Source organism: Antedon mediterranea, chromosome 5 (assembly GCF_964355755.1).
Source record: "Antedon mediterranea chromosome 5, ecAntMedi1.1, whole genome shotgun sequence".
NCBI lineage: Eukaryota > Metazoa > Echinodermata > Crinoidea > Comatulida > Antedonidae > Antedon > Antedon mediterranea.
Window position 1 is genome coordinate 18,836,119 of NC_092674.1, and position 24,740 is coordinate 18,860,858.

A 24,740-nucleotide genomic window follows, 5' to 3' on the forward strand; every position below is an offset into this window, starting at 1 on the left:
GGCAATTGTGGCTAATCAACAAACTATAGGTGCATATGGTCTGCAAATGTGTTATATGCCAAAAAGAAAGTTGTGCAGCTGTACAAATTCTTTCCATATGTTTCTGCTCCAGTACAGTACCCCTTGCCCTCCCGCATGTTATTGAAAACATGAACAAAAACATAAAAAATGAAGAACAAATCAAAATCAGATTTTGAATAGGCAACTTTGTAGTTTTAACAAAGTTAATCATTTCTGTAGAAAAAAACCTTTAAAATAATGTTTCACTTATAAAATGACAAAATAAATTCAACTAAAAACTCATTGGCTAGCAGCTAATTTAACTATTTTTCGCTTTAAATTGTTTTTTTCATGTAAATAATTTGATTTTTGATCAAATTTTTGTGAATAGCTATTACGTGACATTAAAATTGCATATTCAACAAAAAATGTAAAAACATTATTTTTTCAGGGGGACAATATATCATCAATGTTACAAACCTGTGCTGAGATGAGTTGTTGGTTATTCTGTGATTGCACTGTGTGCAGATGGTGTTGATAATGTACTGATGGCGGATCTTCTGTTGGCGAACTTTCCTGATCCTCCCCAACTTCAACCTCCTCTGGTTCCTACAAATTGAATAAAAACACACATTGGAATGAACTCCCAAATGAAATCAAAACTAACCTAAATGAACTTTTAAAACAACATTTAAGAACTTATTAAGCAACATCTAATTTTAACTAAGTTTATCTTTTCCATTTTCTATGTTCACTTGTTTTTTACCAATATTTTAATTCAGAATTTATACTATGTAATAATGTCTCTACAGAATTTATCCATTTTATTTTTACTTTTCTTTATGTTATGTTCTATTTTACAAAAATTGTTTTTACTTTTTTGCGTCTGAATTTGTTTATGTGATCCACCAGTAATATCAGTACTACGATACTGAAGGTGTCTTCACAATAAAGACAGTAATAAATCAATTCTACTATATTGCCATATTTTGTATTTATTGGCTATAGTGGAAATGTTATGAATCCATGAAAATTTCACAAGAACATTCTTTCAAGAATAAGAATTACATTTTCACAAAACATAACTTCAAAGAAAAAAAAAGATGACAACATTTCATGAGCTACTTTACTCTACTGAGTTTTACTCAATTTGTTTTTATAAAATTAAGATTTTTCAACATTCCACCAGGTTTACCTCATCAGGACACAGTTCATAAGCTTTGGATAATGTGACTCTAGCACTGTGTGACCTTTCCAAGAAATATCCATTTGATGTTTCATTAGATTGTGCAGGTGGTGACCAATTGTTGTAAGCATACTGTGGATTGCCAGCATACGGTCGCTAGATGTACAATGACAAAAAAAAAAATTTGATTGAATTCAGCAGAAAAATTCAAGCAATAATGAATTTAATGAATTTATATTAATAATTACAGTAGGTTCAACAATTTACAATCAACCCATAGAAAACATAACTTATCAAACAAAATCTTCACAAAATTTAGATACTGAAAGTTCATACCCGTTCCAACTCATCTCCAAGCCATTCAACTGCCCAGTTCCATTTTCGCTTCAGATCACCATTAGAGTTCAGTAATGACTGAGCGGCAGCACAACTGCTGAATAGTGCCACCATGCATTTGATGCATTGATAGGCTCTCTTCTGGTAGTGGTTCTTAGAACGTTGTATTGTGTCAAACAGACCATCCCGATCATCTGGAATCCCTTGGATGATATAAAACATGGTATTAATGTTATTTCTTTTAAGCAATTACATAATATTATTATATTCTAGATGGGTACTACTTAGTGGATATTTTGTGTGTAAGATACTAATTCAATTTCTGCTTTGTCACATAATTTGCATAATTCAAAATCACGGCTGTTTTGCATAACACTAACAGCTAGTTGTTTTGATAGAAGACAATACCTTTTAGGGCATTTAGGATCCTATGTGTCTGCCACGAGTCTTCTAACAATAACATTTGAAGAAGTAGATCCAAGTAAGGTCGTAGTTCATAAGTGTAAGAGTATGCGACTTGCCATAGAAGCTCACCCAGCACTAAAGAGGAGAATTGAGGATTTTCCCAACTGCAAAACTAATAAAAAAAAATTTTTATAAGAAATTAAAAACACTCTTAACTTGAAATACACACTCCAGAACCCATAATTCCGAATATCTGTTTATTTAAAAATATATAATATATAATAATACTAATACAGTCAACTCTCCCAATACCGGACACCTTTGGGCCGGCCAAATAAGTCTGGTTTTCCGGAAAGTCTGGTATTCGGAATGTGTTTTTAATGGTAAAAATAAATTTGGGAGCTTTTGGTCCTCAAAAAAAGTCTGGTATTGGGAGAGTTTCTGGTTTTCAGAGAGTCCGGTATTGGGAGAGTTGACTGTAATACTAATAATAATACTAATAATAATAATACTAATACTAATACTAATACTACTACTAATACTACTAATAATAATACTACTAATACTAATACTAATACTACTAATAATACTAATACTAATACTACTAATACTAATTCTAATACTACTAATAATAATACTACTACTACTACTAATAATACTAATACTAATACTAATACTACTAATACTAATACTACTACTACTACTACTACTAATACTAATACTAATACTAATACTAATACTACTAATACTAATACTACTAATACTAATACTAATACTACTAATACTAATACTAATACTACTAATACTAATACTACTATACTAATACTAATACTAATATTAATACTAATACTAATACTACTAATACTAATACTACTATACTAATACTAATATTAATACTAATACTACTACTAATACTAATACTACTAATAATAATAATAATACTAATACTAATACTAATACTACTAATAATACTAATACTAATAATACTAATACTAATACTACTACTAATACTAATACTAATACTACTAATAATACTAATACTAATACTACTAATAATACTAATACTACTACTAATACTAATACTACTAATACTAATACTACTATACTAATACTAATATTAATACTAATACTACTACTAATAATAATACTACTAATAATAATAATACTACTAATACTAATACTAATACTACTAATAATACTAATACTAATAATACTAATACTAATACTACTACTAATACTAATACTAATACTACTAATAATACTAATACTAATACTACTAATAATACTAATACTACTACTAATACTAATACTAATACTACTAATAATACTAATACTAATACTACTAATAATACTAATACTAATACTAATACTACTAATAATACTAATACTAATACTACTACTACTACTAATAATACTAATACTAATACTACTAATACTAATACTACTAATACTAATACTACTACTACTACTAATAATACTAATACTAATACTAATACTACTAATACTAATACTACTAATACTAATACTACTAATACTAATACTACTAATACTAATACTACTAATACTAATACTACTAATACTAATACTACTAATACTAATACTAATACTACTAATACTAATACTAATACTACTAATACTAATACTACTAATACTAATACTACTACTAATACTAATACTACTAATAATAATACTACTATACTAATACTAATATTAATACTAATACTACTACTAATACTAATACTACTAATAATAATACTACTATACTAATACTAATATTAATACTAATACTACTACTAATACTAATACTAATAATGATGATGATGATGATAATACTGATGATACTGATGATGATGATGATGATGATGACTAACAGTTATACCCTGTTTCTGACACCAAAATTTTTTTTCCAGCAAAAGCTTTTTCTAATATGGGTTCCTAATTCGCATGCTCCTGTTTTTCTATTTGGCTGGCTGTGAATCATGTGAACACTATTGCAAAATATGGCTGTCAATTTCGGACTTGTTTTTGTGGGCTAAATGAGCATGTTCCTTGCTGGAGGTATGTGACATTATAATTGTCAGTATTTTATACAAACAGATTTATGTAAACTTTGTTGACATATTATCAATTTAAAATGCAATGCTAAACATTAACAGCATCACTCAATACATAATATCAATCTACAGTATGTGTAAACACAGCATGCTACTACACAAATAGTTTACCCTTAATAGCTTGGTAGTTTCATCTGAACTGTTACAATCTTCAATAAGTTTCTTAACATAACCACCTCGACCAAAGAGTAGATCAGCAACTTGGGGTTGTATAGGCATTATGGGTCGCTGCAGGCTTGACTCACCATGAGGATTCGGCAATGGTTCACCACCCTAACAAATAAAGCAAGTAATCAATTAATATTTTACTTATAACTGAACATTATATTTGCATTACTGTATATTTTTAAAATTATATTTCAATTTCACTGGGTACATATAGAAATCCTTCGTATAAAAATGGTATCGGAGTTAAAACTAGACATAATGTTATATTTACTATAAATGCAATTATTATTTTAAAGTTTTCTACTGAACAATCTGAAAGTTTGTTTTATTGTTATTGTAAGTTATAAAGTATGATATACACAAATTGTTTACACGCATCAAGTATCATTACAGCCACATGGTATTGATTTTATATCAATTCTCTGTTATGTTAACTATTACTACTATTGTCTCCAAGAAATTTGCATGGAGATAGGCATATTCATGATCCCTGAATTCTCTCAGCTTATTATAGTACCATGGAGCTCCATGGTTGGACTATTCCCCTCCCCCATCATATAAAAAATTTGCAAAAAAGGTATTGCATTTAACTTATAATATATAACTTTTTGTTTTACAATAAACCTTTAATAAACACCTCTATTCCTCCTTCTAAAAAAAAGTGCAATGCATAGACAATTGCTAAATCATACTTAGACATTATCATTACTTACTGGTATAGAAGATTGTTGTTTAGATGAGATGTCACAGCAACGTACTAACTGTGATACAACAGAGTATAACTTGCCCAATTCAGCATATTGGTATTTGATTGGTGGCCCTGGTCCTTCATCCAGTGCAACTAGCATAAAAGTTGACGGCACACTTAATTCTAACAGTTGTGTTCTCTGAAATTTGTATTGTAAACACATATTAGAAAATGTTTCAGAAATAAATACACACAAAAAAGTGCGAAAAATATATATATATATATAAACCACCAAGTACAGTAGGTTTTAGCATGGTTAATCAATTATTATTGGCATTTATTTCAACCATTATTTATCAAATGTAAGGTTACCTCAGCTTGACCCAAGTTAGCATACATCTGAAACAGATGGAAGTATTGTGTGAGATGACGTCCATGCTCGGATACTTCCTTGTTAAGTAAACACAAAATTGCATGAAGTAAATGATCACTAAGGCTCTTAGGTTTTTCCCGAACATCGCCTAAAAAAACATGATAAATGAACTTGTATTTAAACCAAGTTAAGTTTATGACAAAAGCTTATAATTCTATTTACCCATCAATATATCAATGTAGAAACAATACTGTAGATACTACTACTACTGAGGTTCTACAAAAACAAAGCACAGAATCATTTATATTCACTTTCCTATGAGTATCTTGTGTTGTGAGCAGCCAATATTAATTTGATTATAAAATCAAAGGTAACAACACCTCCATTTTTGGCATACTTTTTTTTCAACAAAATTCCAAGCAAAAACAAATTGATGACAAACTTAATAAACATTTTTTTTTTTTATTGAAAATTAACTATCAAAGAAAGTTGATTTATGAGTGTGGAATATTCCTACACTTAAAGTACCTGTAGTTATAGTACCCGGCAAGATGAATGGGCCGTCTTGTTGAGAGAAGTGAGACAAGATAACCAGCAGCTTAGCGAAGGCATTTCGGACCTAATAGGAAAAATAAAAGAAAAACATCTCAATAACACTAACTCTTCTGACAGTACCAAAATCACCAAATACAACTACAAAATTAGCATTACTGCAAAACCAACACTATCACAAAATACAGATTTTACAAATAGCAAAATTATCGTAACTGCATTGTTTGAAATATATTTATTATTCAATTTCTTTCTTTTAATGTATGGAAACCTACAACTAAAATGTCATATGGGAGCATAGCAAATGTTTGTTTTCAGGGAACATTAATCATTTCTGTTTACTCACTTAATACTATTTTGAAATTTAAGTAAACCAAAACATATCTAACTTTACCTCAGTGCTTGGGCTCTCCAGCAGATATTCTGAAAATCTTGCAGGATAAGTAAAAAGAACATTCTGTGCAAACCAAGTTCGTACAGATTTTGATGTACGCATCAACATACACAGCGCTTCATACCACTCATTAGCGGAACCCCTGAAAATATACAATATATTTTAAAATTTAGATTCATCATGAAAAATTAATATACTTTGATATACAAAAGTAGGAACTAAACGTGTCTTTACAGACGATCAAGTTGATAACTTGCTCAGTAAAACACCGACAATGAGTATTGAGAATGCTCTTGTTTTACTTATAAAGCAGGCAGTACTATACAAAGAAACAAGTAAAGTGTGCTCTAGGATATATGGTATGTATATATAAAACAGGGACTTGTTTAAGTTCCATAATTTAAATAAGGACAAAAATCATTGATCAAATTAATATTAATTAGTCAAATTATAATATAAGATATAAAGAGAAATTAATTGTTCAAGTTATTATGGTGATTACCTCAGTGTCTTCTTTGTGTGAAAGCCAACAGTAAACAGAAACTTGGAAACTAGCTGGATGCTAAGCATGGCTAGCTCTTCATAGTCTTGAGTCTATGAACAAATTATAGTAAAGTAATAGCATTTGTGCTATGTCAGTTTATTTTTATAATATGTAATGAACATGATATGCAATAAATGTAAATTGATTATCCCTTTCTTTATAGAGTTTATTTGCAAAACTCCAAATCTCTAGTCTTGAATGTTAATGTGCATGAACAGACATTGCTGGTTTTATTAAAACAGAAGGCATATCAATAATGAACATGATATGCAATAAATGTAAATTGATTATCCCTTTCTTTATAGAGTTTATTTGCAAAACTCCAAATCTCTAGTCTTGAATGTTAATGTGCATGAACAGACATTGCTGGTTTTATTAAAATGGAAGGCATATCAATTTGATTTTAATAAGTCAAATGGTTATCGTATTGCCTTAATTTCAAGCTTTAAAATACAGCATTCTTATGCTAGAGCAAACTATTAGTACATTGATTCCAACAAAACATGATATATGTACAAGATTCCCCAAAACATGATATATATAAAATATATATATACTTTCATGACAAGAACTGCTAGTTGTTACTTACAGGTCTTTCTTGACCCTGCAAGCCTGGGAAGTATGGGTTGTTACATGTCACCAATCTCCGTATAAATTGGAAGTATTCATGACTAAACTGCATTCGGTTATGCATGAAATGGATATTTTGACGACGAACACAACGCTGGATAATGGCTGGCATATTCACTGGCTCTCTGGTGGCTGTTGGAAAAGATGATAGAAGATTGCAAGGGTTAATATTATTATAGCATAGTCATAATGTGATGGTGATAAAATGGATGTAAATTTGTTTGAATGTCTTACAATAAATTATGCATTACTTATCACAAACTTTGGCATAAACTTAGGCAACCACACATGTATTTGCTTCATACTGAGCGGCTATTTGCTATTGTTAAAATTTCAAAATGATGTCATACACTATACTGTCTGAACGTTAAATCGACCAAAAGTCCTGATAATATGCATGTGTATATTTGGCTTTGCGGTACAGCTATTAATTACTGCTTCGTTCCCACGTGCAACACTTCGCACAGAGCCTAGCGATTGTTGATATTAAATATTAATAAAATGCTTTGTTTCCATTTCGTTGTACGGGAGTTTCTCTATAAAACTTGATTTAAATCAATGTATTCCATGTTAGAATATCACAAAATAATACTACAATATTGTGTAAAATGTAATTCTAAATATAACTCTATATGAAATAATCAGCCAACACCACTAAAATAATACAATCGTTGAATAAAATATAATAACACATTACAGAGTGCACCACCGACTGGGAGCGAAACAAAACATGTGGAACATGGTTGTTGAAAGAATTTCATTCTTACGTGAAAAAAACAATCCAAATAAACTTGTCTGGAGATACAAATTGAATAAAAAAAAGTTGGCCAACTTCACTGAGGTTCACCGGCCGCACGTGAGTATAAGCCTAGTGGAAACATTAATCTCTAGACTCTGGGCCTAGACTAGATAGGCTAAATAAACATATCGGGCGTAACTGCTGTATTTCTTTGTTCCCCTTGATTCATTGATAACAATGTTGTTTATAACACATTACAATAGACGTGTGGCAAAACAATGCCTCTCGTAGGATCGCGATAAGAAAAAAATGCAGTTTGCAGGATTGCGATCAAGAACAATACCTAGTAGGTGGGTGGGTTATGTTGCAGTAATTTTTAGTTGTACTGTATATGCATGCACAGACACTTCGTCTACAGTGCCTATGCAAAAATCTCACTAATGTTGAATTTAGTACAACTTACTTAGTCTAAGATCATCCATTCCTTTGCTAAGTTCCTTTTCTATTGATTCTTTGACATCAAATCGCTCATAAAACAAGATGTAAGCATTCCACCAACGCTTCTGTCTTCTGTAAGATGTCCTAGAATGAAAATAGAAAATAAATTTATTAGAAAATAACCTCAAGAAATGTGAGTGGAGCTGTAGCTTGGTGGTTTAGATGCTCGGCTACCGATCCCAAAGTCGTGGATTCAAATCTTGTCAGGAAAATGTTTTACTATGATTACTCCACTCCCGAAGACTTGTAAAAAGCTTGTGTAGAGCATCTTGTGTGAATGTTTTTCTTTGTAAAGAGGCCGCTTTAATAGCCACTAGCTTAACGGCTACATGGCTATCTGACCCCTCTGGACTCCAAATGGACTAGCAGTAATATACTCTACATAATTAGCAATTGAAGTGGAATCCATCCTTTTAATCCTCTATTTAAAAACTTTTTCATCACAAACATCAGATTAAGATTCAAGATTATGTATTGGTCCATGAACTGAACATTGACTTTCCTTACACCTTCCATTTCCATACATTCTGTTTTACATTATTACTGTTTTTCTTATATATTCATTCAAAGTATTCATTCATTCATCAAAATCATTAAAAAATCAAAATTAAATATTCTATTATAAAGTACCTTTTCAACATATGGTCAAAGACCTCACCCATATAATCTCCACCAAAGCACTGGTTACGCATTTCCTTTAAAAAAAAAGAATATTATACATACTAGGTATACTATTTATCCTAATAATTAGTTTATTAACATATTTCAATATTTAAAACATAGTGTATATTGCACCATTACCATTGAACTTAATTAAAATTAACCATTATCTTATTACAAATCTACCCCCAATAAGTTTGTTTAAATTTAAATACAAATTGTAAATAAAGGAATTATTGTTTACAAAACTTATAAAATAATTTGTTCTTGTTACTTACATCATCATCATCCATCCTACACTCGGACACTTCTCCATCATCAAACTTGTACCATTTAGCTGGGTCATCCCCATGACGATTAACAATATAAGAATAATAATGCCCTCCACTGGCTTGACCGCTGTGTACTACAACACCAACAAGCCGGTAGAATGTACTACGGGATGATTCTTCACACTCATCACTGCTTTCTTCTCTGTCATCATGAATTTCTTCACCTGTTAGGATAATTGGTTCAACAGATTATGTACACAATTTGGATTTGGAGCAAGATTTTGAAAACACCTCTATTCAGTGTGAAATTTTCTGGTCTTGGGTTATTACATATACTATGAAATAGGATGCATTTTTGGGTAAAAGCTGGGATCCACTTTAATTAGGATAGTTTCATCTCGCTGATCATGAAAATGACAGATCCCGAGCCGTTAATTTGCATATTTAAAATGGCCGAAATAAAAAATGATAAAATGCATATACAAGACCATATTCAACCCTTATAATCAGAGTTATTTAGAATTAATGATGCATCTGGAATGAACATTGCAGGTTTACGGCATAAGTTTTGATCATTCATGAAATGACCTCTATCCAGCATTGTTACAGTGGCATAAAGTTGTGCATGGTAACAAATGAAATAATGTCTATTATAATTATATGTAAAAGATTACAATACACGTTATCAATATAAAGTCAACTGTGTTGAACTTAATCTGGTGACAGGTTTGAAGAAATCAAAATTTGTTTGATTTGTGACCAAAGGCTTTAATAAACAAATTAATGTTAAATTGCTATATCATAAGCTATATTCCTGGAATAATGGAATAATGTATTTACTATTAAAGGGAAACTTTATACCCCAGTTTAACAACGTTAGGATGGATCGGGACTTGTTTATTACCTGTGGTAACTCAACTAAACCATATTTTAGTCCAAAAAAAAAGGAGAGCGGAAATATTGCAATTGTTCTGATATAATGAGTACATCCCTAATATGTTGTCAAACTATCTTTACCACCGGTATTTTTGGTTGTCATAGTCATAGCTTCATATCAGAATAGAAACACACAGTAGTACAAGATTTTTTTTAATTCTTTTATTAAATAAATTTATATTTAAAATAAGTTTTAAAAATTACCTTCAATCTTGGCAAGGCCAGCAGCTGTGTAAGGTTCCATATCAAACTCGCGTGGAAACTCAAAATAGTCATTAAATTTGATTGCACACTCCCGCTCCCAATCATAGTCAAAACGCTTCAGTTGTATTGCTAATATATTAGGTAATTTCTTTATACACAAACGTTTCACAGTATCAACCTGTAAGTAGAATATTTGTATAACTAGCGATTTTGAAATAATCTTATTAAAAAGAAATTAAAAGGAGCTTGTGCTGCTTATACACTTTGCATTTGCTGTCTTGTTTGTTCCAAACCTCTTCGCCATGTTTTTCGTTAACAGGTACTAAATCAAGCCAACCTTGACTAAATCTAGACAGATTTGATAGCCCTTGAAGGGCAGGCTAAATCACATATTTGCCAGATATTCAATATACTTTTATTTGCTTAATTCAGTATATATTGGTATTGTAATTGTTATAATAATGCAAATCATGTTTATTTACAAGCAGTTTACAACATTTACAAATTTCGTTCGCTGCTATTGATAGCAACAAGGGGAGTTGTGGAAATTTATCACACAAGGGAGAAGGTCTATGAATTGCGTGGTTTGTTGAGATCCCACTTTTCAAAAGCATAGAAAATATGGAAGTTATCGTACCACTATGGTTCCTACACACATTTTGTAGTTTATATTTGTTGCCAATCAAAAGTACTTCATTGTTAAATAATACTGGTCTTGTTCTAATAATAATGTATAGTCCTGATGCGTAAACACGTTTTGGAAAGTAATATTAATGCTCACAATTTTGTCTGTTCCTTGAATACTGTCATATCATTGAAAAATCTATAGTCTTTGTTTACCAGATATGTGAAAATCGAATAAAAGCCTGACTTCATTAAAGTCAAACTGCAAACTTTGACTATTTCTTTCATGAATCAAATTTGATTAGTCCGAACTAGCACTTTTTGAAGTTTGAACTACGACTAAAACTTGCTATCCCTGTCTAAACATACAGCTTGCAAACTGTAAGATTGCGATAAAGAAAAAAACAATACTTTATAAGGTCATGTGGAAAATATTGCTGCAAATTACCCAACCATGGACGATGAAGGGCTGCATGTGAAAAAGGAGCAGTAACTTATAGCAGCACAACTGTAGTTTATGAAATTTACATCCATGAAATACCAAATTAAATAAAACAATTATGTATAGTGAAACACTCACAGACTGATAGAACAACTAATAAGAAAGCACTTACCTTCTTGTTACATTTCTCACAATGGTAGGCATTAGGACCTTCCAATAAATCACCCTTGACATATTGTTCTAATGAATCTAATAAATTTTGTTGGTTGCGAATGTCTACATTTAAGGCTGTGAATGACTCTTCTCTGGAATATCTAAATAAAAACAAACATAATAGCTTATATAATACACAACTGCTGAATAAAAGATTAAAAAGCAACCAAGTACATATACCAGGTTAGAACTTACTTTACCACTGTACAATGGGAAGAAATATATGTACTGTATAATACCGAAGTTGTGAGAGCACAGAATAGAATGTACAATCATTTATACAATCTTCTTTCTTCTTAACGTTTTCCGACATTACGCTTTCCACAATTCGTTTCCATGTTTGTCTGTTCATGGCAGGATGGTTTGTTATTGTGTTAGTGTCTACATGTCCTTGTAGGTCTTGCTTTATTTGATTCATCCAGTTATTTATTGTCTTCCTACGAGTTGTTTTACTTTCCTGTTAGTTTCCCTCATTGTTTGTTTGATTGGGGTATCATCCGGTAATCTAATTATGTGTCCATACCATTTTAGTCTCCTTCATTTAATTCTTTTACTCCATTCTTCTTGTTTTGTTATCTCGTATATTTTCATGTTACACACTCTATCTGTTAATTTAATATTTATCATCTTTCGCAACATTTTCCTGTGATATATATCAATACTCTTTTTTGTTTAGTACCCAGAGTTCACTGTTCACTTGCTATGTATGCGTCAAACAAATGGCATTTCACGTCTATAGACATCGTTTTATGTTCTAGCGACGACCTCAGCTTGTTATATGCCATAGCTGCTAGTGATTTTCTTCTTTTAATGTCTTTTTCTGTGTCCAAGTTACTACCTTTATATAAACCAATAAACAATTTAACCACATTAACTATCAGAATCCTGCAAACTGAAATTCCTCTTTTGGATCAGATGGCCCTGGGTTCGGCTGCTGTGGTCTATTGTACATCATCTGCTTTTGTTGTACAAGCTGCAATGTGTAGCGACACTGAATTTAGATTACTAGATTAATTCTTACCTGTGAGGGCAGTCTTTACAAATCTTCTGATCTGCAAATGATCCACCCATTACCTTTGTAAAGATTGGTGGTTGTCCTAGTGATTTAAGAGCTTCATCGAGACTGTCTACAAGGCTGTTGAAAAATTCTAACGCATCATGTTGTTCTCGTAGATTTACTGGCTCACCCCATAGTCTACAGTAGAAATAATATTTATATAGTGAGTTAAAAATATAAACAGGCATAAGCAAAGGAGTGTGGGACTCCTCAGTAATCAGTGCAGGCCTTGGCTCAATTCTAAAGTTGTATGCTACGCCAAGATATAATAAAGTATTTGGAGTACACCCTGTTGATATCATGTATTATGGAACTGTAATTTGACTATACTTGTGAGTCAAAGCAAATGCTCTTTTTTTTTAGTTTACATTCATACTTTTGTCCTTGATGACCTATAACTTGTAATTTGATTAACTGAAGTCAGATTTTAAGTTGAGTTTAAGACAGCTGGTACAATGCATTTATAATGTAAGCAATCATATAAACGTGAACAGACATGCTGTGGCGCGTTCCGCAATTGATTAATTTTTACCAATAATTTCATTAGTACAATATTTGTCCTCCATATTCTAGATGTTTTTAATTGATACTTACTTGTAAATCTTCCAAAATCCTCTAGGAACATAGTATTGTAGTTTACTTTCTGCGAGATGTCCAAATACGTACTGTACTTGCTTCAGAACTCCCATGTTGTACTCTTTACGTTCACTCTCTTTACTTGACACTAACTTCTCGTCTCCTCCACCATCATGTTTACAATCAATGTTTACCTACATTCAATAATTATAAATGATTCAGATGAGAAAATCATTCTCGAGCGAGTGAGTGGCTCGAGCGAGTGAGTGGCCGAGCGGTTAAGACAGTGGAACCGTAATTACGTAGCCATAACATCGGCAAGGGTTCGAGGCTCACTCGCTCCATGGTTCTGGTGGTAGAACGAGTCTTCTCGGATAAGGACTATAAACCGTAGGTCCAGTGTACACATAGCTCATGCGCACTTTAAAGAACCTAGTACATCTTTCGAGACGAGTAGGGGGTTACCCCGGTGTACTAGTCCACACAAACACAGCCACTGTCACACACAGCCACTGTGCAAATTGGGACTGGACCGTTTTAGAGGTGTTTACCACCTGTTGGTCCAGATCCTTCACTAACTGTGTTAGTGAGAAGTCGAATAAATAAAAAAAAAATAAATAAATAAAAATAACATTCAGCTCTCTCAAATACTTGATTTTCGGAATATTTTCTACTAGAACAACCACTGAACTCAAATTATTCAAGTTTTAGATAAGTCATGAAGTAATGTTAAATCAAAAATTCTGTAAAAATAGAATGGGACTAAAATAATTAACAAGGTATGAATTTATACCTCACTGTCCTGTTTCTCATCTCCAGAACCATCATCATCAACATCAACTGCAGCACCTTCAGCACTGAGAATAGTCTTACGTATCTCAGGAACCATGAAGATCTGCTGGAGTACAGAGTTCATGTAGCATGTGGCACCAGCATTCTTTAATCCTACAAAGCCTCGGATTGGCCGAGGGCCAACAGGTGGGAGGTACTCCCATTCACAAAGTGGTAGTTCAGTTCCTGCTGAAAGGAATATATTCACTTATTTATACATTTATTTCTTAATTCATGAAAATAGTCTTTCATAACATATATCTTTATTAAAGTATTTAAAAAAAAAATGTATAATGCATAGAACCAATGTGTACTGTTGCGGTTCAAGACTATCAAAATATATCTAAAGTACATGTCTTGCTTATTACATGTACAACATAACATGAAGTAGGTATAGGTATTAAATAATATATTAATATCACTGCAGTTTCAGGAGCTACCAGTTGATAAAATGACAACAATTATGAGGCTTTACCTGAATAATACATGTTAGTTAACATATCACAAACCATTTTAAGGTTTGGTATACAACCAACACACAGGGCAACAAGAAGATCAAAAGCTGCTATTGTTGTTGGTGGAGAGTTACACACTGGGATGACAGGACACAGTGGAAAGTCATCATTGGCTTTGCGAGTTTGTACAACAATTTTGGATGCCGGAAATAAAAAGTCATCAATCAACTCCTAAAAAATGTAACATTAAACAAAGTTTACATTCAAAATTAAAGTTTTAGTGGTTTGGTTAAAGTTAAGTTACATATGTAGGCTGATAATCAGGTTTTCCTATACATATAAACATTGTTAATGCTGAATTACATTAGCACACTCAGTTTTCAAATTTGTTACACAACAAAAATAAGAAATTCAATATTCTGGAGCCTGGGCTGGTGGGCAAGTATCATAGGCACCAAGCTCATGTTGAAATGGGACAAACCTGTATTAGAGTACACCCATCTTTCTTAGATCCTATCTGATGCTTCTTCTCCGAGGACATAAATGTTAGTAGTTCCTTACAAATTCCAAGATGTCCTTCAAGTAAACTACCTTCTACTGACAACTCACCAGATTTTATTAAATCATCCTAGAAGGCAATACAAATTTCAATAAATAGTCATCATGGTAACAAACCACAGAAACCTAAAAAAAATGATATCAACATCACCTGAATTTGGTTAAAATTTAGATGGAGATCTTTACAACAGACAAAAAAACATCTATATAAATGATTTATAACCTACAGTAAATAAAATAAATCCGAGTACATTGTCTGAAGTTACCTAAAGTTGCATCATAACTTACCCTAACTGTTTTGAGCCATTCAATTTCATTTGTCAGACGTGTCTCAGCAGCATTTAATGTCACATTTGTTGTACATGCGTAGTTTAATAATCGGCATAGCAACTGAAAATACTCATTGCATGATCTTGGATTTTCTTTTACAGTGTTCTGTAAAAAACAAAGTACTTAGAAATCACAGAGGACCAATATAACTATTGTAGTACCATCATTTATAACAGTAATATAAGTAATACAAATATTTGTGCATTCTTTACATTAAACAGTCAATTAATATTTTATAGTCATTTCATTTGCAAACTAAATTTCATTGTCTCTAAAGATACACTGTCCTGTAAAATAAGCAAATGACAAATAATTTTACAAATGACATTTACTTGATTACATCATTGAGGTATATATAAATCGTTGTTTGTAATGTTTTAGGAATTGGAATAACAACTTACTTGTAAAACAGTAAAACATAGTGTGATGAAAAAGTGAAGGGGAACGTGAGCTGATGAGCACTTTGTGGCTATGAGATTAAATTGCTCAGATGCAGACAACCTTACAGTCCTGAAAAATAAACCATCACAGAAAAATGAACAATACAAAGTAAGGTTAGCTTTGTATGACTGCAATAGATACTACTATTTTCAGAGGAGTCGCTATATAGGATATCATTTCATATTTCCACAGAGGTATTTATTATTATTGTTCGTTTCTCAAGGGATTTTTTTGAGAGGCTCGGCGAATAATTACCCTCAATGCAAATAAATACTACTTGATCTATTGACCGTGTAGACATAAAGCTAGTCATGTGATGCCCTTCTGACCAATCCCATGCTAGTATCTACATGGGCTATGCAATATAAAGAGAATAATAATAAATAATATAATAATGAATTTATCGTTTGCTTTTAGCAGTGCATAAATCATGTTAATTCAAATCATGGGCAACAAACCTATTCTTTGATAGCAGTAGTAGATCAATAATAAAGTGTTGCCAGCTTTTGTCTTTGTTAAGAGCTTCTAGTGCTGGAGGACACAGAGCGAGACATATGGTTAATACTTCCAGGGACTCCTTAGTTAAAGATACATCTTCTAATTCTGGCAACTTTACCACACCCTATATAAATGGAAAACAATGTATTATAAATACTGAAATTAAATAATTCCTTTGATCAACGAATAAATTCAATTAACATTTAAATCAACCGTAATTCTGCCCCACGACCTGAGTTAAACAATTCCGGATCAACTTCGCAAATTTTCTGGAAGTGTAATAGGGGTATATTGTTTTATTTCTTCTTCAACAATGAAGTCATTAAATTCTAAAAGCAAATCCTGATTGAATATAGTATTAAACATATCACAATGATGATATCAAAACCAAATGAAACGCACTGTTCAGAGTTAGCCTAGAAACCCATATAATTTATCACATGGTTTCATTGACTGCAAATAAAATTGGATGAGGCTTATCATTATCATGGTCTTAAGCCAGCAAGTTACACTTTCTTTCGATCTGAGATGGCTAGACGGCTGCTTCTGTTGTACTGTATATAATGGCTTACCTTCTCATAGGCTTTGTGTATATCTTCATTAGAGGAATGTAGAAGATGTAAACAGCCACAACCTGATGACCACGCTATCTTTTTAATTGCCTTCACAACATTTAAGTCTGGCATGTGACTGCTTGCCTAAGTTAAGAAAAAAGTCGGATATTGAAATACAATGTTATCATGTATCACGAGTAGCTTAAACTACAGTAATATAGTTACTACATAACATAAGGACATAAGTGTATTTATAGAATTAAGAAACAATGTAAAATTAATACAAGAACAATCAGGAACATACGACAAGTATACTATTTATAAAAAACAAATGAGTCAATTTTATAAAGAAGTATAAGGAATAATCTAGAAGGGTATGAGCATACTGTATATAAAGGACTTAAAAGAGTTAACAGAAGCCGTTTAAAAGTGTATACTTTATACGGTAATGCCTACATCAGAAATAACAAGGACAGCTCATTTTCAGTAAGCGATAGCTTTGGGGTTTTTATATTTTTTATAGTCCAATAAACATTAATGGTGAACTAGAACTTGTCTCATAATGATTCCTGAATACTGAAGAAAAGTAAGTCAGTAAGTAATATTTATTACTTTCCAAGAACAGTACAAATTTATAAAACAGTATAATGTAAATGAAATAAAAAGAGAAAACATTAAATATAATAATACAAGACTAAACTAGAAAATAAGCATGGAAAGCAGGGGATAGCCCTTTAAGCCCAGAGGCTTGTTTTCCAAAGGGGTCCTCAAAAAAGTAGGTTTTGCTCACAAATTAGCATTTAGGGTCTATCCATTTCTTATATACTGTAATATTTTGTATTCACTTACTTCATCTGCTACATGCCTGCCAAGTCTAATTGCAATATTCCTAAGCACACACTCGGAGTTAGGGTTAGGTATACCCTGAAGAGCCTGTTGTAGCACTAAGGCTTGGTTATGGGCAGCAGGAGTGGTTTGAGTAGATGACTGTCCTGTCATGTCTTGTTGGAGTGATTCAGCTACTGCTGTGATCTTTGCATAGCCTAGTGTTGTCAGCATTAATTTACCTACTTTTAGCACCATCAAAAGAGCCGTCCTATAAAAACAACAGATTCAAGATTCAATTTATTGTCACACAATATTACATACATGAAATTTGTTTACCTGAGCTTAGAAACATAGTTACAATACAATTTAAAACACAATATAAAAATGTAACACCTTAACTAATTATCTTGAAAAATGTACATTATATAGATATATATATATAAACTTTATTTAGACACGAGACTGATGTGCAGTACAACTCGTTCAATCAATATTGATTGTTTTTACACAAGTTCGTGACAAGGATATTGGAAAAGGAATCACTAAAACGGTTGGTTTTAACTTTGCATTGCCAAATTCTACCAGATCTATTAAAACTTACTATTTAGTGGATGAGTCACATCTTTAATTATCCATTCTAATTTATTAAGAGTCGTTTCATCACAAAGATTACATATACTTTCAATTATATATTATAAGTAGATATTAAATAAATACTGGAGCTTTTGAAAGTGGACTAGCTTCCGGCTTTACCTTCAACAATGATTCAAGATTGATTGATTCGGATTATTTGAATAGAAGCAAAACAATATTTGTCTCAATTTGCTTATAAATAAATGATTGTAAACTAGAGGGCGAGTTCGCTTCGCTTGCTCACCTCTATTAAGTGTAGACAATGGTACTCAGAATGTTAAATAATGACTTGGGTAAAAACCTCACAGGTTGTAGGACGTTCTGGCCTAGACATTTTTGGAGGTCGGTTACCATCTATATTTAAATCTACGTAAGGGCAAAATTCGGTAAATCGCGCGTTACTTCTAGAATTTTTACTCGATGGTATATAAAGTTGGTTCGTACTTTCGGTACTGATTTTAAACACCTGATGTAACCCTGTTTACTAATTAAATTGAGTTAGATAATTAGTTACTGACAATTAAAACGAATTTTGGTTCAATGATTTGCCCCAAATAGGGGTGTTTTCCAATCAGGCTATACACTGTCTAATGGATATTCATCTTAAAAAAATACCCGCACACAATAATACGAGGATGTTTCGCATTTTCCTATCTCCTCCTATGATAATTGTTTTTAATAGCTGAAAACCGGTTGAACAGCTCGAGAACAGAATCATAATGTTGAAGACTTTTCTTTAAAAAATACTATTTTGATAGATTTAATATACGTTTATACAAATGTATTGATTTGCGATAAATGGAACATTCCAATCTCTCAGTCTCCCAGTATAATTATTTGATTTAACACAAGTAGGTAATGTGCCTTGGGAATAAACTTAAAACCTTTAGATATAGTATTGCAATACTTTGACAATATTGTAAATACTGTACGTATTAACCATTTTTGTTCGCCATTTGAATCGCAAAATTTTTACTGTGAGTGTGGCTACTGTTATATAAACACATATACAAATAAACTTTATTACTGTGAAACGAACGAATGATACATTTTTGTTTTAACATAAAATTAAAATGGCCTATTCACACTTTGTAGGGTACTGTTAGATATATAAACACATAATATACAAATAAACTTTATTACTGACAGTTGCTTCTCAACGTTTGTCAAAAAAAAATAAACATTGTAATGACAGTGACAGTTTTTACAAAGCATTAAATCGCAAATGTTTTACTGTATTTAGTGATATAATAATTTATAGGCCTATACAACATGAACAAATTATTTTGTTACTGAGTGGATAAAGAATAAAAAATTTGGACTCATTTTGTGACAAGTTTCTCTTTCACAAGTAATTTCCAGGGTGCTGATTTTAGTTGACTACATAAATCATTGTGTCTATTTATTTGTTTCTGTAAAAGACAAAGTAATATATAGTCCTGCGGTAAGTACATTTGAAATTGCCAGTTTTTCGCCAGAAATTACTGTGTATTCGAGAACCACACAACTTAGATGGGACGCAAGTGAAGCAAGCGTACCATCTAGTTCAGCATAATTTATATATAGATAAACAACTTACCTTCTTGTTTCTGTATCTGCATTTGGTAAGAAGTTATTTTTGGTCAGCATATTCAAAACACAACCGACTCCTCCACTTTTCAAAAAGTTATACTGAAAATTATATAAAAGAACAAACTTGAGTTTCTCAAATTGATTTATGCTCTCAATATATGAATATTAAATATAAAATAATTAGTAGTAATACAAACACAATTAATTCAATGTTACCTGAAATTCATATGCATCCTCTCCATGTGGTAATTGTGCAGGCATCAGTAAGGAATAAACTACCTACAATAAAGAGTAGCACAATGATATCAATGCTAGATTAAAATAGCCTTATGGTGTCAATCATACTTTTCTTCTTTTATTAGGGACTAAAAACAAATAAATACCTATCAATGTACCATTTGTTTAGATGAGAATTCATAAAGTTGAATTTAAAAGGTCCAATAATGTAAGTGAGCAGGTAAGTGATTATTTTGCACATGAATGCTACTATACAAATGTCCATTTTAAGTGCAAAGTAGTATACAGATTATTTGTAAACTATTATATCTATCATATCTTACCTCAAGATGATAGAGAACTTCTGACTGTGATGAACCAAAGAATAAACTATCAAGAGAGGGCGATAATGATTGCTGACCAAGCTTTGCATGATCTAGACAAAGTGCTCTTAACTTATCAACAGTATTTGTATCTGAAATCAAATACATATTTTATCATTAAATAAGAACAAATTTAGTAATATTATGTTTTTAATGGATGAGGCTATTGGCAGGGTGAATCAGTGTATAATTTCAAAGTTTCTATTGGCACAGTCATGAATCAGAGTGTGCACATAGTCACTTTCGATCGTTCTTGCCTTAAAGCTTAATGAAGATTAAGAATTAAGAGAGCAACAATTCAAATGAATGCAAGTGGTGGATGTTAACGCAAAACACAACAAATAAATCCAACAATTCCAGATGGCAACACACCTGCTGGTATTATCTTCAAAAGTGCTCTTGCTCCATCTCTCAACAGTGGAACTTTTAAGTAACATCCCAAATCAGCAAGTTGGAAAAAGAATTGCACTGCTTGCCTCTTAGTAGACAGAATCTGATAAGTAAAACATAAAATCAAATTTTCTTCTTAATGTCTGACAAGCAAGCATTATACTGGTACACTATAAAATCATTATCATTATTGTCTATGAATGCCACCACAGATAGTAAAATAGACAAGATAAGTGGTTTTAGCATGCGAGTGCAAGAGAGCCTGTAATATCAAGTGTGTTCTGGTCAATGCAAAGCATCTCACTACTCAAAATAAACAATTCAAATTATCAATTTTTTATGAAATCAGTCCGACTATTGGATTGGATTAAATGTTGTCAACTTATACTTACAACACCTGGTAAACAGTTCTCGGTTTCAATGTTGGGACCATCAAAGCCCTGATGAGGAGAGCCTACAGATGAATCAGATGAGCTATCAGGACTTGATGGCATGTTAGAACCAACTTGACATAATTTAGCAGTCACAAGCTGAAAGTAAATTTTAGTGAAATAGGTAAAAAAGTATGGGTACTAGACTACTGAATGCTTGGACAAAATTCATTTTGTGAATAGAGTACTACTATAAAAAAATTAATTTAAGAAATTGAGGTGTTTTATTATACAGATATTGACTGCTTAGAGGTTAAATATAAGATTTGACATCCCCGAGGGAATGATATTAAGTTCGAGGGAATATATATTTCCCGAAGCGCCCGCTGAGGGAAATATATATTCCCCGAGAACTTAATATCATTCCCGAGGGGATGTCAAATCTTATATTTAACCGATATAAAAGGCAATATCTGTTATATTATATAGCCAAGAACAAGTCTGCTGGGTTGGGTGAAGCTAGGCTAGGCCTCCTATAGTATTTGTATTGTATTTAAACAAGCCTGCCTAGACACCTTACCTTGCGAAGAATAATATACAGATAATTACTAATTAATGATTCCTTGGCAATAAAATATTCACTTAGGCCTATGTCGTTTAAATTAACAGAAGAATTTCCATCAATAAGCCTATTAATAATAATATTATAATCAGGTAGGCCGAATAAACAATTCGTCTTCTTCTCGATCTTCGAGGAGCCGAATCACCGGATGTTCAGCGCGTACTAGTTACTAGGTTACTACCGTGAGTATTGACCAATCACAAACGGTGTTTCATCACATTTAGGGTGGACTTATAACAAATGAGGGCGCTATGTATGCATAGCTTAAATAGTTTAGAAGATTAATTTCTTCAAGCAAATTCCGTGGCGCAGCGGTTGAAGCGTGGTCTTGTGATGGAGTGACAATTGCATCGCAAGTTCAAGACCAGTAGATGACTTTTGTTTATTTATCGGCAAACGCGAGTGTTGCACACGAAAATTACACAGTCAATATCACCGTACTCGAGAATTTATATGATTAATGACAGGGGACACGATAATTACGCGAAAATTACAGTCAATATCATCAATATATACGATTTACGATCCTCGCAGCGCTAGTCATGTGATGCAGTTTCAACCGATTACGTTCGCTTGTTTACATAGGCTATGTAATATAAGGGTATGTCGTTGAGAATTTTATTTCAGAACATCATTTCATTATAATTTGTAAAACAGATCAACTCTATATTGGTGAGACCGTTTACTATTGTTTTTGGAAGCAACCAAAAAAAACTCACAGTTTTATCTCTAAGGGCAAGCTGGCCCACAAGCCGTCTGTCCTCAACTGGATCAAGTAATTCACCATTTACATATAAATCAACTTTAGTGGTGGCAACATTTGCTTTTATTCTATAAAGAGAAAATACAATTATTAGTTTACTTACACATGGAAAGTTTATAATAATTTAATATATTTTACCTTTAATGTGATATAATTTAAATAAGAATAATTGATTCTATATTAAATCATTAAAACAAAATCAGTAAAATTATGGATTATGACCAGCTTTGAGCCTAATTTTATAAATAAACTCTTTAAAACTGAGCTTTAAAATAATTGCAACCTGCACTGAAACTGGTGTGAAGTCAAACTAAAATATTAATCTGCTTTACCTTAGTAAAATTTGTCTACGAACGGAAGCAATAGATTCATTGGTATGGGACCAAACATCTAAATCTTCTACTTGCCGCCCTTGGTTTGGAAATCGTACCATCAACGTCACATGCTTACCACGATGTGCTCTGACAAATTAGAAGTGCAATACAAAAAATAAATATTACTTTTTGTATAGACTTCAGTAACAGTTAACACAACAAATCTGTATTAGGCACAATTTCATTTCATTTATTTATTCGACCAATAAACAGATAGAGAACAGAAACAAATAGTAGAACAGAAACAAAGCACAATGGTCAAGAGAAACTAAAGCAAAACAAATACTACAACTCAAAGAGTCAGTTGCCCCTTAAAAAACTATGAAATACAAAAATATTGCACCAAGTAGGTCTAAAACAAGCTTATTAAAAAGTCTCTTAATACTCAAAATTAGTATAAGGGATCGGTACATAAATATACAAAATTAAAATATTTATAATCGGAAACAGCATCTCTTTCAGTGAGATAATGTCGGACTAAAAAAAGCATGTTAAAGAGACCTTAACTGCTAAATTTATTACATCATCAGAAAAAACAGCCCACACACGTAGAAATAAATAAATTGACAGGAGAATTACTAAAGGCTGTGGTGCACGTGAATTGGTGTCTAAACAAAAGTGAGTCCATACCAATAGTATGCTTATCATAATATAAGAAAAAATTGTATGGTTTTCATTTTGAATTAAACATCAGTGTATCCTGTATATGTCTTTCTGTCCCCTTTTCCCAAAATTAAAATATTTGAAAAAAGAATTGAATATCTTAATTATAGCACAGTGTAAACATTAGATAATTTGTCAATAACAATTATAATGGTAGTTAATACTAAATGTATTGTTATATTATAACAATGGGAATTTTCCACTAAGTTTGGTTGTCTGCCAAAGTTGAACAAAACTTTAATACAGTAAAACATGTAAATTATGGAAAATTGTGGAAAATTGTGAAGTGGAAAATTACAGAGAATGAGATCATTTCATATCAATAATATATGGTATCAGTTTTACTGTATTTTCTTTAAATATCCACCTAAAAATTTTTATTTAAAATTATTTATGCATGTATGAATGTGTCTATGTGTACAAATAATACTATTCAATTTCACATTGAAATCTTGTTATAATTACCAGTAGAGGATGGCCAGGAACCAAAAAGCTGGTCATTGGCCTATAAAACATAACAACTTTAACAACTTAAAACTGGCTTAGACCAGTAAACTTTAACTTATTACACAATTAATATTTAATTTGTAGGAAATTACTGACATGGTGAAACATACAAATCCTAAATAACATTGCGCTAAAAACCT

General features: G+C 31.7%; 1 protein-coding gene across 2 annotated transcripts in view; it reads right to left on the reverse strand.

Moving 5' to 3' along the window:
• LOC140048824 (ubiquitin carboxyl-terminal hydrolase 9X-like) overlaps window positions 1-24,740 on the reverse strand; it is a 49,022-nt gene that overhangs the window by 2,782 nt on the left and 21,500 nt on the right. The window contains exons 22-54 of one of the 2 annotated variants that reach the window (XM_072093622.1): window positions 23,389-23,517; window positions 23,013-23,124; window positions 21,693-21,830; window positions 21,283-21,403; window positions 20,872-21,002; window positions 20,528-20,590; window positions 20,319-20,410; window positions 18,128-18,374; window positions 17,297-17,422; window positions 16,685-16,848; window positions 16,187-16,295; window positions 15,744-15,890; window positions 15,379-15,525; window positions 14,918-15,128; window positions 14,405-14,628; window positions 13,630-13,805; window positions 13,000-13,173; window positions 11,938-12,079; window positions 10,700-10,877; window positions 9,566-9,783; window positions 9,258-9,322; window positions 8,593-8,711; window positions 7,350-7,522; window positions 6,719-6,810; window positions 6,217-6,358; window positions 5,799-5,889; window positions 5,270-5,418; window positions 4,923-5,096; window positions 4,153-4,314; window positions 1,931-2,099; window positions 1,523-1,725; window positions 1,196-1,342; window positions 481-609 (exon numbers count right to left, since the gene is read on the reverse strand). In XM_072093622.1, the coding sequence (XP_071949723.1) occupies window positions 481-609; window positions 1,196-1,342; window positions 1,523-1,725; window positions 1,931-2,099; window positions 4,153-4,314; window positions 4,923-5,096; window positions 5,270-5,418; window positions 5,799-5,889; window positions 6,217-6,358; window positions 6,719-6,810; window positions 7,350-7,522; window positions 8,593-8,711; window positions 9,258-9,322; window positions 9,566-9,783; window positions 10,700-10,877; window positions 11,938-12,079; window positions 13,000-13,173; window positions 13,630-13,805; window positions 14,405-14,628; window positions 14,918-15,128; window positions 15,379-15,525; window positions 15,744-15,890; window positions 16,187-16,295; window positions 16,685-16,848; window positions 17,297-17,422; window positions 18,128-18,374; window positions 20,319-20,410; window positions 20,528-20,590; window positions 20,872-21,002; window positions 21,283-21,403; window positions 21,693-21,830; window positions 23,013-23,124; window positions 23,389-23,517 (4,864 nt within the window). Of the gene's footprint in view, window positions 1-480; window positions 610-1,195; window positions 1,343-1,522; window positions 1,726-1,930; window positions 2,100-4,152; window positions 4,315-4,922; window positions 5,097-5,269; window positions 5,419-5,798; window positions 5,890-6,216; window positions 6,359-6,718; window positions 6,811-7,349; window positions 7,523-8,592; window positions 8,712-9,257; window positions 9,323-9,565; window positions 9,784-10,699; window positions 10,878-11,937; window positions 12,080-12,999; window positions 13,174-13,629; window positions 13,806-14,404; window positions 14,632-14,917; window positions 15,129-15,378; window positions 15,526-15,743; window positions 15,891-16,186; window positions 16,296-16,684; window positions 16,849-17,296; window positions 17,423-18,127; window positions 18,375-20,318; window positions 20,411-20,527; window positions 20,591-20,871; window positions 21,003-21,282; window positions 21,404-21,692; window positions 21,831-23,012; window positions 23,125-23,388; window positions 23,518-24,740 lie in introns of both variants that reach the window. The other variant, XM_072093621.1, reaches the window with a different exon arrangement.